At 39.5% G+C, this 18,664-nt stretch overlaps 1 protein-coding gene across 10 annotated transcripts in view; it reads right to left on the bottom strand.

Moving 5' to 3' along the window:
• Col4a4 (collagen type IV alpha 4 chain) overlaps positions 1-18,664 on the bottom strand; it is a 128,821-nt gene that overhangs the window by 66,420 nt on the left and 43,737 nt on the right. For all 10 annotated transcript variants that reach the window (XM_078018111.1, XM_040267926.2, XM_078018109.1 and 7 more), the window contains 14 exons: positions 17,785-17,820; positions 16,101-16,163; positions 14,964-14,999; positions 14,719-14,760; positions 11,488-11,568; positions 10,779-10,832; positions 10,452-10,511; positions 9,553-9,597; positions 9,193-9,246; positions 8,348-8,417; positions 7,670-7,774; positions 3,317-3,481; positions 802-891; positions 12-175 (listed from right to left, as the gene is read on the bottom strand). In XM_078018111.1, coding sequence (XP_077874237.1) covers positions 12-175; positions 802-891; positions 3,317-3,481; positions 7,670-7,774; positions 8,348-8,417; positions 9,193-9,246; positions 9,553-9,597; positions 10,452-10,511; positions 10,779-10,832; positions 11,488-11,568; positions 14,719-14,760; positions 14,964-14,999; positions 16,101-16,163; positions 17,785-17,820 — 1,065 coding nt within the window. The remainder of the gene's footprint in view (positions 1-11; positions 176-801; positions 892-3,316; positions 3,482-7,669; positions 7,775-8,347; positions 8,418-9,192; positions 9,247-9,552; positions 9,598-10,451; positions 10,512-10,778; positions 10,833-11,487; positions 11,569-14,718; positions 14,761-14,963; positions 15,000-16,100; positions 16,164-17,784; positions 17,821-18,664) is intronic.

Raw genomic sequence — 18,664 nt, forward strand, 5'->3', positions numbered from 1 at the left:
GAGGTACTCACTGGTGGCCCTGGAGATCCTTCAGGACCAGGAAGGCCTGGGTCACCTCTTTCTCCAAGAAAGCCAGGCAGTCCTAAGTCTCCTTTGCTCCCTTGCCTCCCAGGAAGTCCTGGAGGGCCAGGCGGGCCCACAGGACCAGGTTGGCAGGCACAGAGTCCTTCATTTCCTAGGTAAGGGATAAAAGTCATGTTTGTCACATTTCCTGAACAAAATTCCCAATAAGAGCTTTTCTATACAAAACCAGTCGTGTGAATACAGAACAAAAAGACTCTGATGTCTAGACACAGCTCTTATTACAAAGGATTATGAGGGATACAGCATGGGGCAGGTTTCAGGGGTAGCTAGGCATGGTCCCTATGAGGTGAGTGTATGTAAACACAGGGAGTGTTTCGGGTCTTAATGAACTCCCCCTAATCAATTCTAGGGAGAAAACTGAGATCCAATTCCACTGAAGGACTGAGAAGTCTTTATTTGATTTCCATTGAGGAAACAAACAAGTAAATAGGTTAGGAGATAAACCCTGAATAATCAAGGAAACAAAATAATATATAAAATACATAAGAGGACCTTGTGAGTCACCCTCTGGCTGTGAGTTCCATTCATGGCTAAGAGACAGGAGTGGACGTCATGGTGACATAGCCACAGTACAGCACAGAATGCTGAGGTGTCCTCATAGGAAACAGCCAAGGTGGGTGGCTAATGGGGATGAACCGTCCCACAGTGCACCTCACAGACCCCCAGACCCTGCACGTGGGGTCGTCTCCAAAAACCTTTCCCCGGAAGCATACTTGCCTTTTTCTCCTTTTGAGCCTCTTCCTCCTGGGGGACCTGCTTTGCCCTTTATTCCTGGCGGTCCTGGGTGCCCAGCACTACAATATATGGCTATACAGTGGGCAAGAGGGGCAGGGAGAGTCACATCGTTTTGGTTAATGTCTTCTATTGAAAGAGAATATCTCACTCACGTCCTCCTCCTCCCCCTCCCTGTTCCTCTCTCATCCCCAAGCTCCAATCCCTTTTTCCTTAAGGATTCTCTCTCCTGATACAGGAATATGAACACATATAGACCATGTGACTGTCGTGGCAGGGCCTAAGAGCTGACAGAGTCCTCGTTACTCTCAGCCGTAAGTTAGAGAGCTACAGAACTAGGTAGTGGACAGCAACCACAAAAACACATCAAACAAGGTTCTTCTTCTTCTTCTTTTTTTTCCCCCAATGGGGTATATGGGAAATATTTTTTCCCTTCAAATATTAGTCGTTAGTTAATGAAGAAAAACATAAAGATGGCTTGGAAAAGCAAAATGTCGGAGGCGTTGGGTTAAAGATGACAGATAAAATGCCAATGATAAATTCCCTAAATCCTGGTAGAATTAAAGACAGTAAAAGACCATTAGAAAAAGGCATAAATCTACAAGACTAAGGAAGAGGAACAAACAGGCAAAAAATGAGGCAGGAAGTCCTTGTCCACCCTAAAAATGCTGAAATCCAAGCAGGCTGTGGGGCCAGCTGGGGAAGAACTGGATCTGTATCAGAATCCGCCCTCACTGGAATGAAGGTGAGGCTCAAAGAGGGATTTGTCAAAGAAAGAGACAGGAAGAGCCCCTTCCCCAAAACTGCAGCAGGAAACAAACAATATCCCTTCCAACTGTAACACCCCGAAATTGGAGGAAACAGACACTGCAGCAAGAACAACACTTTTACAGAAACTGGATGACTTATATAGCAGATGAGGGAGAGCATTCCACCCCGAAACAAGAGGAAACGTTAATAAAGAAGAACACAGTCCTCAGAAAACAGAAACACACACGTTAATCGTGAGAGTTGGAAAATGGAGTCAATGACATCTCCTCCAAAAAATGTAGAAAATCAAAAGATGAAGACTAATCAAGAGAGGTTAGTTTTTTTGTTAGTAGAAAAATTAATACAAAATCTGGAATGAGAAAGGGAGGGGAGGATATTTCAAAGAAATACTTGAAGAAAATTTTCCAGAAGTGAAGGATATGTATTGAATTGAACACATCAATCAAATGAAGCCACTGAATACCGGCAAGTAAATGCAAACGTACCCACACCAAGGCACATCACTGTGAAGACACTGAAAACAAAGGAAAGCTCCCACAAACTTCCAGAAAGGAAAACAGATTTCAAGCAAAGGATCAAGTCTCCAAATGTCATTGAACTTTGCAGAAGCAACACCGGAGTCTAGTGAATGATAGAGAATGCCTTCAAAATTCTGAGGAAGAAGATCTGGAATTTAATACTTAGCCAAACTATCAATCAGACTCTGCAGTGAAATAAAGGCATTTTCAAACCAGATTCCCAACTTTATGCTCTTATTCAGACCTTTTTTTTTTTCAGGAAATGTAATAAGGGAGGAGGGAGTATATCATTGAAAGTAATATGAGTTGTGGGGGAGGGGGAGAAAATATGAATAGGAAGAAAATTCTCAGGATAATGATGAAAGATGATCCCAAGACAGAATCTCAGCAACAAATCAAAAGGGCAACCAGACATAATGTGAAGAAACCAAAAAGCTCCAGGAAAGACTTTAGAGAATATTTAATGAGTTAGAATGTACAATAATGACATTTACATCATCCTGGGTGGTTTGAAGTTAGTTAATAATAACTATATTGAAATGAAGCAAAGACACAAAGAAAGAAATATGATTTACAAAATGCTGTGGGAAAAGTTAAAAATATATATATATGTGGTTCAGCTGGTGAACATATTTGTATAACCATTAAGTGTAAACACTAAATATTTATGTGACCAAAATCATATTAATATCAATAGGTCATGGGGTAGAGAACACTCACATGTGTGGTGGGATGGTAGTAAATGAGAGTTAAATTCATCTTCTATGGGGGGGGCTCAAACTGAAAAGTTAAGGAACTACAATTCAAGTATGTTGAATCACTATATGGAAACACATAACAAAGATCCAGTTATGTGTGCTGCAATAATCATCATCTCTGGAGAAAAAAGAACTTCTAAGATTTCTGTTCTTCATAACAGGCCTGTAGAGCAGTTTGACTTTTAAATCAGACCCATCTATAACTTTGATAAAAATAAAAATTATATCTATTTACAAAATTCTGTCATTTGTACTTAAACTCTCAAATAATTGCACACATTTTGATATGATAATCCAATTTCAGCTTATATTTGCAATAGATTTTGATATCATTAAGTTGGCCCATGAAACATGATATACTTTTTTGATATTTAGAAAGTGCTGCTTTCTGAATGAACCTCACCTATCAAATGCAGTGTAAATACCAGTGAGTGTAAAGGAGGAATACTTTACCATCTGATCCTGGGGGTCCCTGCAGCCCTGGAGCTCCAGCCTGGCCAGGTAGTCCTGGCCTCCCCGGCTTTCCTGGGGCAGAGTCCGGTCTCCCAGGAATTCCAGCTAGCCCAGGAAACCCAGGAGGACCAGGAAACCCCGGTGGCCCAGGGGGTCCCACCATGCCTGCAAGAGAAATTAAGAATGAAAAACCACACAGAGTAAATATTTCTGTAGATGAAATAAAAATCAGTGTGTTCTTATCCAGATCATGAGGTTTCTTAAAGGGAAAAGGATGGAACAAGAGGACATTAGGCTCAGTAAAATAAGCCACACCGGCAAGACGAAGACCACATGATCTCATTTTCATGTGGCATCTAAAACTGTCAAACCCATAGAAGCAGAGAGTAGAATGGAGGATGTCGGGGCTGGAGGAAGGGGAATGGGGTGATGTCGGTCCAGGGTTCAAAGTCAGCTATGCAGGATGAGTCAGCTCTGGAGTTCTAACTACAGCATGGGGTGGGAGTTGACAACACTGGACTGTGTACTTGAAATTGCTAAATGAGAGATCCTAATTCCTTTCACCACACACACAGATGATCACTATATAGAAGTGATGGACATGTCAATCAACTGGAATGTGGTGATCATTTCACACCATATGCCTACATCAGAAAATCAGGTAGTAGACTCATAATTTTTAGGTCAATAGCCTCTCTCTCTCTCTCTCTCTCTCTCTCTCTCTCTCTCTCTCTCTCTCTCTCTCTCTCTTCTCTCTCTGAATATAAAGTCCTTCTTTCTGAATGACCCTGCACATATCAAATGTAGTATAAATGCCAGTAAATGCAAAGGAGAAAAAAATTACCTTTTTTTTTTTTTTTTTGGTACCAGGGATTGAACCCAGAGGCACTTAACCACTGAACCACCAGCTCCTTTTTACATTTTATTTAAAGACAAGATTTTGCTGAATAGCTTAGGGCTTTGCTAAATTGCTGAGGCTGGCTTTGAACTTGAGATCCTCCTGCCTCAGCCTCCCTGGGATTACAGGCATGTCCCACTGTGCCTGGAAGATACAGCTATTTTTTTTTAATAAAAAGAAAAGTGTTCTCTATGATAATGCTCCAAAGAAGTAACAAAAAAGGTGATGTTTAAGAAGTTTGTTTTTCCATAAGTTTGCTACCTACCTATAAAACAGGAGTTATAATAATCTGAAAAAAAACTATATTTTTAAGGAAGGGGAAAATGAAAAAAAAAAAACCCTGAATATCCCAGCTATTAAAATGCCTCACCTCCTTTGAATAAAGGATACAAATGGAAACTGACAAATTTGAAGAATCAAATTTTCTTACTTTTTCCACATTTTTAGGGTTACTGGGAAAGAAGTGCATTTTATTTAATTGTTACCTTTTCAATTTTTCCACCTTAATAACTTGGTAAAAAATAAGTCAAATACACCTACAAGTCCATGTAATGGCTAAAAACATAGATTCACATATTATCTGTGTGGAATATAAAATACCTTACTTCTCACAGCAACTCAGGGTGGTGGGGAAGCACAGTGGTGAGATTTGAACTTGGCCGCTCTTGCTCTAGCTACCCGGTCTTAAATAGGTTATCTAGCTAGCAAATCCTCTGTATCTACCTGGTTGGCTTGTTATGAGGATTAAACAAAATAATCCACTCAAGGAGTTTAGCACAATATTTAGCAATAACAAGGGGTTCAGGGTATTCAGACAAAGTCCAAACAAGTAATACAACTGCAGGAAATCCTGCCTGCCCTTGACATCTGTGATGTCTGTGGCTTAACGACAGTGGCTGGAAGCTTGGGATGAGAGTAATCACTTCTGATAGCTCCTTCTGCCTAAGCTTGCCTGGTTCCTGAATCTTTCCATGGAAGACTGCATTTCTCAAAGATGGCCCCACAATAGCTCCAGTCCCACATGCCCCTAGAACCTTGACTTTTCCCTACTGAGAAAAGGGGTGTTCCCTTCCCTTGAATGTGGCCCTTGTGGAAGACTCTTGCCTTGTGAGCTGAGTCATTTGGGACTTGGAGTTTGATGTGACCAAACAATCTCAATTCTCTGCAGTCCCTGATGCTGTGAGGAAGCCTAAATTAGGTAGAGAGCCCCCCTAGGAAGCCTGGAACTAGAAGAGCAACAGGAAAGAGATGCTGATTTATGCCTGAATCTCCTGTTCCAGCCCCTTCTGTGATTGCAATGGGGGGAAATCCAAAAGTCAGAATGGCTCCCTTCAGCCCTTCCTGAACTCCTGAACTTCAGAGTTAGAGGTGACACACTGATTGCTGTTGTTTCAAACCTCTAGGTTTTAAGTAGTTTGTTCAGCAGCGGACAACTGAAACCTGTCATAATGGGTAAGCATAGCATGCTGGTTAAGTTAATGGCTACCATTAGTGTATGCACATGTGCTGGGGCTTTGCTTATGTTTGCAAAAATTATCTTTCCTCCTCAAAGAACTCTGCCGAGTTTATACCTTACAGATAAGGCCCAGAAAGTTTAGGCCAAGTATCAGTGACAATAGTAATGGCTGACACATTGAGATTTTGCTGTACACCAGGCTGAATTTGAAGGACTGTCTACCTATAACTCTTTCAACCCTAACAAGACTCCCTATTACAGACGGGAAACTTGTATGTAGTAGAAATTGGAATGTTTCTAGTTCATAGTGTAAATTTCTAAGAGTTTTACTATCCTTATTTGTGTTAGGTGGTTTCCACTGAAAGGTAAGGCTGGGATTGGGTTCTCATTGTCTGACTCTGAAGCCTTTCTTATCCCATGGTAGATACTACAGATAATTATCAAATAAAATTTTTATAACAGGGCTAAAACTATGGGTGTATTTAGAACAGATAAAAGTGTGGCCCTGTGTGTTTGGCCGCCATCTGGACTTCCTGCCTTCTTGGGGAGCTGACTTGGATTCTCCACATGCAGTCTGGTTGATGTGGATGCTAACTTATGTCTTGTTTCAGGCCAAGGAGAAAGCTGACCCATCTGGGTGGCATATCTCAGCCTTGCCCCCCACAGAAGAGCATGACATTAATTAAATTGTGTCTAACATCACACAAATTTTTTTTTCAAAAGAATGAAATGGAAAAAAAAGAATGTATCTTATACCAAAAAGGTATTATTATGTTTCAATCTGTGTGGAAAGAAAGCTGTACATGTAATGTAAAATAAAAGCCCATCTTACGATGGTTCATAGTCAAGATTCAAAAACCATTGGGTCGATTTACTTGAAAAGGGCTGTGGAATTAAGAGTTTTTCTGTATATTTTGATCTGAATCTGCTAGCAAACGACACTTTTTACTTCCTCCCACTGTGTTTTGATTTCAATCTCCAGGAGACATTATTTTATTATAAACAAGCCCCAAAGGAGAAATCTAAGGCCAAAGTTCAGTGCTTTCTGACCAACAGAGTATTCTATCTGATTTACATAATCCTGGGTTAATTAAGCCAAGATTACATTAGCTTTAAATGAATTAAACAAAGCTCTATTTCTTTTGTTGTCGTCAAAGAGGAAGGTAGATTTGTAGATCATTAAACAAGAATTTTGAAGTTAAAAGTTGAATATCTCGGGAAACTTCTCAGGCCCTCTTGGTAAATATAATAAGAGGTACTGGCTAGGAAAAAATCACATTCATTCCACAGATGTAGTCAGTTCTCCTGGGTGCAGAGAACACACACATCCTACAACCTTTTTGATCCCGAAACTCGCCAGGAATACCGACCAGCACAGCTCCCCGAGGAGTTAGAGTCCTTATATCAGTTGGACTCTTAACCAGGCTTTTTGTCCAATGTCACTGTGACCTATAGTTTTGGGGGCTCTTTTTGGTAAGAGTGGAAAGCCTCTTGTTTTTGAAGTAAGGCTAAATCAAAGTTTCCTTTTGGAATCATCATTTTTATCTGCACATTTCATGGAGAAGAGTTAGGTTGGGGCCTAGGTGGATAAGGAGAATTTTACAAGTCGGTGGCAACAGGGAGAGCCTTCCAGGAGAGTGGGGAGGCTGAGGAAACACTGTAACCCAGCAGCAGATTCCATAGTGTCTGCAGGTGACAGTTCTGTAGGAGGCCTGTTATAAGACCCACACCTTCCTCGAAAGACCACTCTGTTGACTGACCATCTTTGAGGTCCAGCTGAGGAACCCATATTCCTTCCAAGTAAGTAATTGACTGGTTTGTGCACAATGCTCCTTAACCCTGGATGTGCACCAGAAATACAGAACCCAGCACTTTGAATCTGCTCTGAATGCAAGCATCAGTTTTCTTTAGAGCTGATCTCAAACTCAACTAAAGTTGAGGATCACAGGTGTGGGTGTGAGGTAGGAAATCTGGCATATGAGATATAGTGGGTTCCTACCTGGACAAGTGTCCCCTGGTCTGCCAGGGTGACCTGGGGGACCAGGTGGTCCAACAGCCCCCATTTCTCCATAGCGGCCAGGGAACCCTGGGTCCCCTGGAGGACCTGCCAAAGATCATGACACATGTGAATAAACAAAATTTAGTATACATTTTAAAATTCAGACACAATGTTTTTTTTTGGTGTGGGGGGGGGGCTTGGTAAAGTCTAATTAGAAGACTCAAGCAGTTTCCTGCCACCTTTTAAGTGGAATATCTTAGAAGGGATCGCCTTCTGCCATCCCTTCTCTGCAAATACATAAACTTCGAGCAGAGTTCTCTTATTGATTTAGGCCATGCCTTTCTTGGCTGTAGCATCTTGTTGGTGTTAGTAAAAAAATGATCTGATCTATTTTTTGGCAACTAAATAAAATTATTTTCTGATGGATGACATGATAAAAATCCCAGCATACAATTTACCTACTGAAATAAAATGTGATGTCTTATGGTAATAGACATGAACTAGGATGCACAACTCTGCATCTTTTCCTGCACACGTAGAATCTATTCTCCTGCTATACTGTATGTATTTAACCTTCCCGATGTACAAGCTATAAGACCACTGGGCCAGACTCTTTTGTCTGGATCACTGAAATCCCATTTCTGCAAAAATTATGGGGGGATAAAAAGGAACACAAACCTTTGAGTGGAAGAGATGGAGTTACCAAAACACCTGGTGGTCCAGGGTACCCACGGTCTCCAGGATCCCCCTGAAATTATTCATTCAATTTTTTTTCAAAAATACTATTATTTCAATGGTGTTGCCTTGGTATTAAACATATGTTAGAAGGACTGTGTGCATTCTTATAAGAAGTCAAGATTATAGGCTGACTAGAGAAATGATTGACTTATGGAATCTTAGGAGGACAAAGCTATACCTCATCTCCAGCCGACGCACAGAGTTAAATGGTAAACTGACAAAGCTTTCACAAAAGAAAAATAAATTTTAACTCCAACGAAATTATTCTACTCCCATAAATTAAATCCTGCAGAAATCACTCAATTTCTTAAATGTACTCTGATCACTTGGTACTCTAATGCAAATAGCTTATTCACCTAATAAGATCGGAATCTACATTTTATTTTAGATGCAAGTATTGTCTTCCTTAACCATGTCCTGAGCTAGGACTGAATGTGAGGTCACAGAGGTTACAAAAGAAAGACAAAAATGCTATGGTGGTAAAAGCAGACTGCTCTCCAAGACCCCATCTCAAGACTATGTAATGCCATGCAATTATTGAAACTTTCACTATAACTCCCTTTCAAAAGAATTATTTCTCAAATGTAAATCATAATCATGCTTAATATGATAATGATATAATAACATGGTAATCATGCCCAATGATGTATGGCACACATAAAAATAATGTACATAAAATTCACTCTTTTGAAAGTTACATTTTTGATTCTTCAAAATACTTTTTAAAATAAATTTGATAACATAAATGGTATAAATTTTTATCTTAAATAGTTTCAGTCATTTACCTTTGGGCCAAGAAATCCAAATAGCCCAGGATCTCCAACTGGTCCTTGTTCTCCCTAAAAACAAGCAAAAACATTCATTTTAAAAAATGACATATGATCAGATGACAGGTTGCCTCATTTTCATTTAATTTGGACAACACATGCTCACTCAGACCCGCTCTCAACACTGCTCTGAGGCTGCATCAGGCAGTTTTGTGCTTCAGGTTTTGCACCCACAGCTAAATCCTACAATCCACAATATGAATGCTGGCCTTTCCAATTCTGTGAATGTTGGCATGCAATAGGGCAACTTGTGATTGATTCTGAACTGCATTTGCTAATGAAAATGCATTTATCATCACTATAATGGTGTATGTTTACCTTTAATCCTGGAAAGCCTGGAGATCCGTAGGAACCAGGGTCACCCTAATAAATGGATGAATATCAACAAACAGGGTTAAATCAAAATGCATATGTCCACTCAACGCATTTTTTTAACCTTAGATTGTTCTATGGATATTTAGTCTTATTTACAAAGGTAGATGAATAAAAGGAAATAAATATGAAAAGGATTCCATTTCTTTATGACATCTGATACTTTAATTGATGTTCAGTCTTATTAAAAACAACTCATGATGGCCAGTGTTTCAATTAAGAATGTGTTTCTATTGCTGATGTTCTTCCAGTTTTATTTAACTTAATGCTTGCACTGCACCAAAAATGTTTGAAATCACTGCAATATAATTTGTCTGAAAATTCATACTTGCTTTACTCAACATCACCAATAAAAATGGCCACGGAAGCCAATGTTGAACCATTCAGTACCAAATCTAGGGTCAAATAAGCTCAGTGCCCGAACCATCTGGGAACTGGCCTCCACAGTGACCCCGTGGAGCATCCCACTAGTGACATGTATGATGTCTGGGGCTTGACATTGTGCTTTTATTTGCTTTTCTTCTAGCAACTATCCCTGGACCAGCACCTTATTTTATGAAAGGGCCTTAAATTAACCATTCCAAGTGACTGTCACATTGACTCTGAGCCAGAAGGACGATGTCACCACCCTGTCCCTTTCCCCAATTCTTCTGTCTTCTGTGTGCTTGTTTCATCTAAATGAGGTCAACAGAAGGGATGTCCTGGGACATACACAACTCTTGAGGTGCAAAGTATATTGTTCTAATGTGAGGTATTCTCCAGTTTTGAGCTCATAGGAGCTCATCACATAAATGTGTGAAAGATCCTGGACTCCAGATTCACCAGTTAAGATGAACGATCCTTACCCGAGGTCCTGGGAATCCAGGAATACCCTTCTCTCCTTTTTCACCAATACCAGGCTCTCCCTTTAAAAGATGACAATGTTTAGAAAGGTTCAAGCAACAATATTTCATCAACATGGAAAGAAAGAACAAAATGAGAAACAGAAAAACAAATACTGTCCACAGCTTACAGAAAACTACTTTAGAATAGAGGCCCCATAGGATTATAGCAAGGTGAAAAGTTCTAGTAAGATATGTTAGCATCTAAAGCAATGCTAAGGGTCGTGCAAAATTTTGAATTAAGATAGCATCTCGTACAAATGAAAATTAAAAGGTCCTTAAATAAACTACCTTATGTCCTGGTGGTCCTGGCAATCCAGTCATTCCACGAATTCCTTTTATACCCTAAAAATCCCAATGGAAACAATCTGACTTATTATTTAGCATACTGAATTCTATCTCTTCCAGAAATCACCTCTTGTGGTGATGACCTGTTTCACTAGTTTACTATAATGAGGAATTGTCCATCACCTGTCACAGTTAGCAGCTGAGATCCAAACACTACAACTCTGACCCTATTCAGACCACAGGAGAAGTATAGAAGCTTGGGGGTGGACTACCTTGGAACTAGGGATACAAACAGGGAATTCTGCAGGTTGGAGATGCAGCCATGGAAAGAAGTGGACATTTTGAGTCAGGCGGGGAAATGTAACTAAAAATTGACTACAACAGAGCCTAATGTGGACTTGGTAATATCCATGCTGGAGGCTGACAGAGGAATTCCTACTTGCAAAGTGTCTATTATGTGTCTACCTCTGTGCATTTGTTACCTTTTCAATCATCAAAACATTAAATCCATCTACAACATCTGAAGGACAACTGGGACCTGAGTGACACAGTTTAGCAGCCCAGCTAGGTCTGCCACTCAGCAGCTGGGTAGCGTTGAGAACAGGGGTTGCAGGGATGCATATGAGGAGCTCAGAACTCTGGGGCCATAGGTACATGCTCAGAGAATGTTTTCTATTACAACTTCACCAAGATGACTTATGTGGGGTGTTACCTTTTCTCCTTTGAAGAGACTAGAATCAGGGGGCTCTATCAATAAGGTGGGTCCAGGAAAACCTTGATGGCCAACCTCACCCTTTAAAAATATCAAGAGAATAGAAATTTCATATTAATTCACATTTTTAAACAAAGGAAACTTTCACCCATGTATGATGTATAATGCTTCTAATCCTGAATGTCATAAATTTAAAATACCAATCATGGCAAATACATCATATAATTTAAAATATTTATCATGTTTTTTTTTACTAAAATGTAATAAATGGTTATGGTTAAAAACAAATTTTAAAAATCAAAATGATCCATAATCTTACCATCTAGATATGATCTCCATTAGAGATTGGTATAATTTTTTTGTGGTGTATGTATCTCCACATATATATGTGTGCATATATAATATGTATTGACATATGTGTATATACATATATGTGAATAAGTGGTTTGTTAAATGCAATTTAACATGTACTATTATGAGGATAATACTATATAATTACTTAAGCATGATTTAAAATATAAAATATAATTGTTATTTTATTAAATTCGTAAGTAATTTTATATTTTCATGACAATATTTTGTGATAATTTTCCTATCATACTAAAACTTCAGAATCATGATTTTTAATGGCTACCAAATAATCCATCTTAAGAATGTACTATAATATATAAGCCATTCCACTCTGGTTAGAGTTAGTCTTTTTATAGTTTACATTCAAAAAAATTTAAGTTGTTTCATATTTATTTTAAATAATATTTTCGAATTCTCTGTACAAAATAATTAGCCAAAAGTTTTTATTTGTGTCATTATAGATATTGTTCTCTTGAAGGAAAAAAAAAAGTCCCTTAAATTGATTTTGCCATTAATTCTCACCCTTAAGTAGAAGGTAATTATTTTATACTTTTGTGAATATTACCATTATTCTAGGTTTAGAATTATTCAATTTTTCTTGATGCATCCTGGCTGCTTAACAGCATAACACAAGAATCAAAAATATACATGAAAACATCATGGAAATGGAGGAAAAGCCCCTAATAGAAGTGGAGCAGAAAGTACAGGTCACAGATATATCAAATCAACTCTGCAAAGGCAAAAATACATTACAATACACACTTAGGGGACTCACAGCCTCAGCACTTCACATTTAGCATTACTAAGTGGCTATACATGTACAGCAATGTAACAACTGCTCTCCATGGTGCATCTTACAGATCAATAACACTCAGGTAAATGAGCAGCATGTATGGGTGAGGACTTTCCTTTCTGAGATGACCTCAAATGAAACCTGAGAGGCCAACAAACCTGATATGTCTTTAAAGTATGGGCCACGGTATTATTTTTTTTCACACTATGAAAGTACCACATATTCAGTGTAGTCAAAAGTGCAAAGAAGGAAAACCCAAAGGCTGAACTATAAAAAGTCCATAATCAGATTGTCTGGGAATAATTAGTCACATCCATTTAGGTCTGTTTCTTAAAACAGGATGGGAAAACATATTCTTGAGCACAGGAGATATCTGTACCAAAATTCCAAATGATGCTTTCATTCCCCTGCCAATCGAAAAGACTATAAGCATATTTTTTTTGGATCATTTGAGGGGCCAGCCCAGAGCCAAATGCCTCCATGTTGTTCTATAGCCTGAGTCTGCAATTGCATCCAGCTGCCGTGGCACTGAATGGCCCTGGCTGGAATGCTTGCCTGGCCCTATGACACCCTGTCTCAAATGGACATGTGGGCTTTTGCAGCTTTGGCAAAGGTATTCTTGAGGGTCCCCAATTTCCCAAGTTCAAAAAATATTGTTTTAGTGTATTTTTCATTCAGTCATAAGTCAGTGGTTCAATAATGGTTTTAATAATTATATATTTGGGAATTTACTTTGTTCTTTTCTATGGATGATAGTAAAATTTAATGTGCATTATCTATTCAATAAAATAATACTTACAATTATGCAGTATATGACACCCATTTTACAGAGAAGAAAAATGAGGTTTAGAGGAATTCAAGAGAGGTTTGATGGTGGGTTGAATACCCCTTCCTCCGGGACATTTGGTAATGTACTGAGAGTTTTAGTTGTCAAAATGGGGGCTGGGCATGGAGGAGATGCTCCTGACATCTTGTGGGCAGAGAGAGGTCCAGTATGCCACCAAAGATCCTGCAATACACAGGACAGCTCCCACAATAGTGAGCTATCAGAAGTGCTGAGGTTGAGAAATCCCTCTTTAATGTATATTTTAATATCTTTTTGGTTTTGCTCCTTTTGCAATGTTAGGTTTCTACTTCTGTAACCTGTACTCTCTGATCAACAGTCTATCATAAATATTTCCCCACATCATGAAGTCTTCCTATGAATTTTTTATTTTGACATGGGGTCTTGCTAATTTTCTTAGTGCCTCTCTAAGTTGCTGAGACTGGCTTTGAACTTGCAATCCTCCTGCTTCAGCCCCCTTGAGCTGCTGGGATTAAAGGCATGGGCCAACACGCCCAGCTTCCTGCGTATTTTTGACTATTGTGTAGTAAAATGACTTTCTGTAAAATGACTATCTCAAACTTATGCATATCAGAACCCCCTGTGAGCAGGAATAAGGTCTGTCCTACCAAGTCTCCACACTCAGTGTCGATCTTGGCCTTACACAGAAGAGATTCTCAATATCTTCTTGCCCACAGTTGCTAAAAGAGCCACTCATCTAAGACGTTCAGATTCTTTCCAGATAGCTGCCATCTTAAATCACTCTTCTCAAGCTTATCTTTACTAAGTTTCATGCTTCAGCAGAAAGGACTGTGGGTGTAAGGGAGGCAGGAGAGGGGACCCTGAGGGGGTTGGGGGTGAAGGGGACATTGAGGAGAGGTGGAGGGAGGGTGAGCATGTTACTAAATGTGCTTGGATCCAGTTACTTATATTTATGTATGGAGTTTAGGGTTTTAATGAAATTAACTCAAATAAATTAGTAATTACACAAAACTGCCACTCTAGATATATTATCAAAAATACTAAATCTCTTTTTGCTAGGGTGAAATGTGTCATATAAATTAACTTGAACATAGTGTTAAATTTGGTCAAAACTGCCATTTTATAGTCAGGGGTAATGGTGCCATAATAATTCATCAAAGAGAAATTCTCAGTCATAAAATCAGGGAGACACTAGACATGAACCCAACGATCCAAGAGCCTCCGCAATTAGACGGCATGCACATTTCAGCCCAGGCTCCTCGTGGCCAAAGGGGGTCCTTACCGGGTCTCCCATCTGACCTTTCACTCCTACACCAGGATTGCCCTGAAAAAGAAAATAAACCTAATTGCTTTTGAATGTTAAAAAAGTAATTAAAATTAATTAAGACTACTTATTAACATTTAAGTAAATAAATTAGTTGAGGTTTAAATACTTTGATAGGAGGAAGAAGATAACTGACAGATACAGGTGACCAGTACTTCACTGAGCATGGGCTGTGTCTAGGTATCTTACTCATGACCACCTACCTTCAAACCTGGATTCCCAGGATGGCCCGGAAGTCCCTAAATCAATGACAAAAACCCACAAATCAATGATCAGTCCTAGACTATCCTATGATATTTATTCTATTTTGATGGAATTCCCCCTACCCTTTTCTTTCTTTCTTTTTCTCCTAGACAATGATCAGAATATATTTTTATTGGTTGCCCTAAGTTTATTTGGGAAACAAACATTTGATTTTAAAATGTGCATGATATATTCTCACTCATATGTGGAAGCCCCCCCCCCACCAAAAAAAAAGATCTTCTAGCAGTAGAGAGTAGGAGAGTGGTAGATACCAGAGGCTGGACAGGCTGGGAAGGGGAGGAAGGGTTGTGTAATGGGCACAACGGTTAGGTACTCTTCTAAGAAGATTAAGTTCTAGTGTTTTATAGTTTTAAACAGGCCAACTATAGTTAAAAATAATTTACTGTATATTTCAAAATGGCTAGAAGAGAGGATTTTAAATGTTTCAAAAACAAAGTTTGAAAAATATACCAAGTTATTATTAATAACAAAGTTTGAAAAATAACAAGGTTTGATCAATGTTTGAAGTGATGGGTATGCTAATTACTCTGATTTATCACCAAACTTGTAAACATGTATCAAAATATCACACTGAACCCCATGAATATGTACAGTTTTATGTGACAATTAAAAATAAAAAACATAAAAGGCTGACATTTTTTGTACTGGGGATTGAATCCAGGGTGCTTTATCACTGAGCTAAGTCCTCAGCCCTTTTTGATTTTTTTTTTTTTTTTTTTGAGGCAGAGTCTCAATAAGTTACTTAGGGCCTTGCTAAGTTGCTGAGGCTGGCCTCAAACTTGAGCTTCTCCTGCCTCAGGCTCCAAAAGACTGACTTTTTATCGTGTATGGGCTACAGTTCAATATGAATGTGAAGACAGTGGCTTATTGCTGGGGTCCCTGTGTGTGAAGATGGATTCCAGAGAGTAATGGTGGGATTGTGTTGAATGGACAGATTTTATGACCTCTCAAAGAGCCCACCTATGCCTGAACCACGACTGAAACTTGACCTTTCTCATTTCTTCTTTTTCTTTTGACTGCATCTTAATGTCAACTCTGAGTTTGTAGAGGGATAGCATCAGCAGAGCTGTACTTACCACTAACCCCGGTGCTCCAGGATATCCCATGGGGCCAGCTGGTCCTCTTGTACCCCTAGGTCCCTATACAGGAGAAAAATCAGCACATTCATTTTGATAAATCATAATCACCCTCACAGCAAGAGCCACATAATCAGAATAGATAAAAACCATCAAATTAATCAACCCCCCTGACAGGTCCTCAGCTGGAGCAGTGTCCACAGAGCCTGAGGGGGCAGTCTCCAGGTGGTGGGACAAACCCTACAGTAGGGTCCTGTAAACACCCAGAAATCAATCTACTTTTTTACAAATAAACCTTGTATAAAAAAAAGTTGAGAAGAAAACTTGCGGCTAGACTGCTCAAATTTCTACATATTGCTATTTTGGTATATATCAGGATGCTTCAAAAACATTGATATTAGTTTATGTTAATTAATATTAAAATTTTCATGTATTTATAATCTTTATTGACTCTTTTTCTCTAAGTCAGTCCTTCTTTTTTCCCTCCCTTCTACCTGCCTCTGTTTCCTTCCCTCTATTCCACTGATTTCTGCTATTTACATGGAGATTTTTTTTTAATTAGAGTCTTTTGATATACCTCATGGTGAGACCCACTGTGATATGTTCATAGACATACATAGGGCAGGCAGGTCACATCCAGCCACTGTTGCTCCCTTATCCTGTCTGTCCTACCATCTCCTCACTCCCTTTCTTCTATTTCACTGATATTTATTCTATTTTGATGGAATTCCCCCTACCTTTTTCTTTCTTTCTTTTTATCCTTATTTGAGACTAGTTTCCATGTATCAGAGAAAACATCTGATCTTTGACTTTCTGGGTCTAGCTTATTTCACTTAGCATGATAGTCTCCAGTTCCATCTATTTACCAGCAAATGCCATAATTCCATTCTTCTTTATGGCTGAGTAATACTTCATTGTGTATATATACGTTTTCTTTGTCCATTCTTCTGTTGGTGGGCACCTAGATTGGTTATTACATTTTTCCTTTTACTGTGGCATAACCGTGAACACTTTAGCAAGGAATGGTTACAGTTGGGTCACCCTGGAAGGGTGGAGAGAGGCCCTTTGCTCCACTGCTCCTGTCAAATGATTTGCAAGTGTGTGATGAAATCACTCTCATTAGGAGAATGAACAGGACAATTGTTATTTTAACAGTGCCATCAAGGACATCTCATTTTCTACAAGACTAATGTCATCACTGAACCAGACATCTCAGGGAAGGGAATGTGGAGCAAAATATTAAATAGGATATGCAATTGCTGATTCAGCAGGCAAAAATGGCACCGAGAGTCAGAGTAAAATAATTTCCACTTGGTGTTTGCAGGAGGCCTATTATATATGTGGTTTTCAAGCAGACTTACCTTCCTAAATATTAAGTGTCTGCATAGACCTGATCAACCCAAATGATGGTTAAGAGAGAAGGGAAGATAAGGGGAGGCCTCATGAGACCAAGGCCTGCCTTGTGGGCCTCAACCTGTGTGCCTGTCACAGATGAACTTCATGCTCTGCTGTCTCCAGCTGAAGTTCTTAACAATTGTTACTTAAGGGATCTACATTTTCATTTGGGATTAGGTGGGACCATCAAATTGTGCAGCTGGTCCTGCTGGGTTTAAAATTGAGTGTGCATGGTAGGCTGTTTGCAGAAGAAAGAGAAGCATGGGAGAAGCATGCTCGGGAGACTTACTGGTAAGCCAGGTGGTCCTGGGTCCCCTCTGTCTCCCTGTAAAAATAGCAACATATGGTTTTATAAGAGCCACACAATTTCCCTAAAACACACAGGATATAAAAATAGAAACACACATAGGAATTATTTGGACTAGACTAAGGGTGGGGTTTGCTCAATTTTTCAGTGTTGGGAAGATCAACACTGGGGAGGTGACTGTCCTTCTCCATTCCCAGGCCCTGAATTCTCCTCCTACTCAGTGGGGACTGTATCCTCTCTAAAGTCACGATGACATAGAATGAACATGAAGACTGCCTTTCTGTTTAAATTTGCCTAAGTTCTCACTGCACTGGCCCTTCCTCCGTCAGTTTGCCTGTCTCTGGTCTCATGGCCACACCTGGCCTTGCTCCTTCGACCACCCTAGAGGGGATGTAGAAGGGGCTCTGGGGAGTGTCTCTCACACTTGCCTCTGTCCAGACGTTATGATGGACTCTGCCCTGAGACTCAACCTGCTTTAGGTGTGTATTTACTTGGATATAGACTCTTTTAAAAAATATAAGTTATGCATAAGATATCTTAACCTCTTTGGGGCGTACAGTTATTTCTGTGGCACTCAGTGCATGCGCATTACTATTCAAGCATGACAGTGGCCTATCTCCAGACTTTTTCATCTTCCCCAGAGAAAGCTCTGTACCCATTAAATACTAACTCCCCCAGGCCCCCACAGCCCCTGGCAACTGCCACTCCACTCTCCATCTCTAGGAGTTTGACCACTCGAGGGCCTTAGGTAAGTGGAATCAATATCTACCCCTTTCCAACTGGCTTATTCCGCTTAGCATTATGTGATCAAGGTTCATGCATATTGTTGCATGTGTCAGAATTCCCTTCCTTTTAAAGGATG

Source organism: Ictidomys tridecemlineatus, chromosome 7 (genome assembly GCF_052094955.1).
Source record: "Ictidomys tridecemlineatus isolate mIctTri1 chromosome 7, mIctTri1.hap1, whole genome shotgun sequence".
Classification (NCBI taxonomy): domain Eukaryota; kingdom Metazoa; phylum Chordata; class Mammalia; order Rodentia; family Sciuridae; genus Ictidomys; species Ictidomys tridecemlineatus.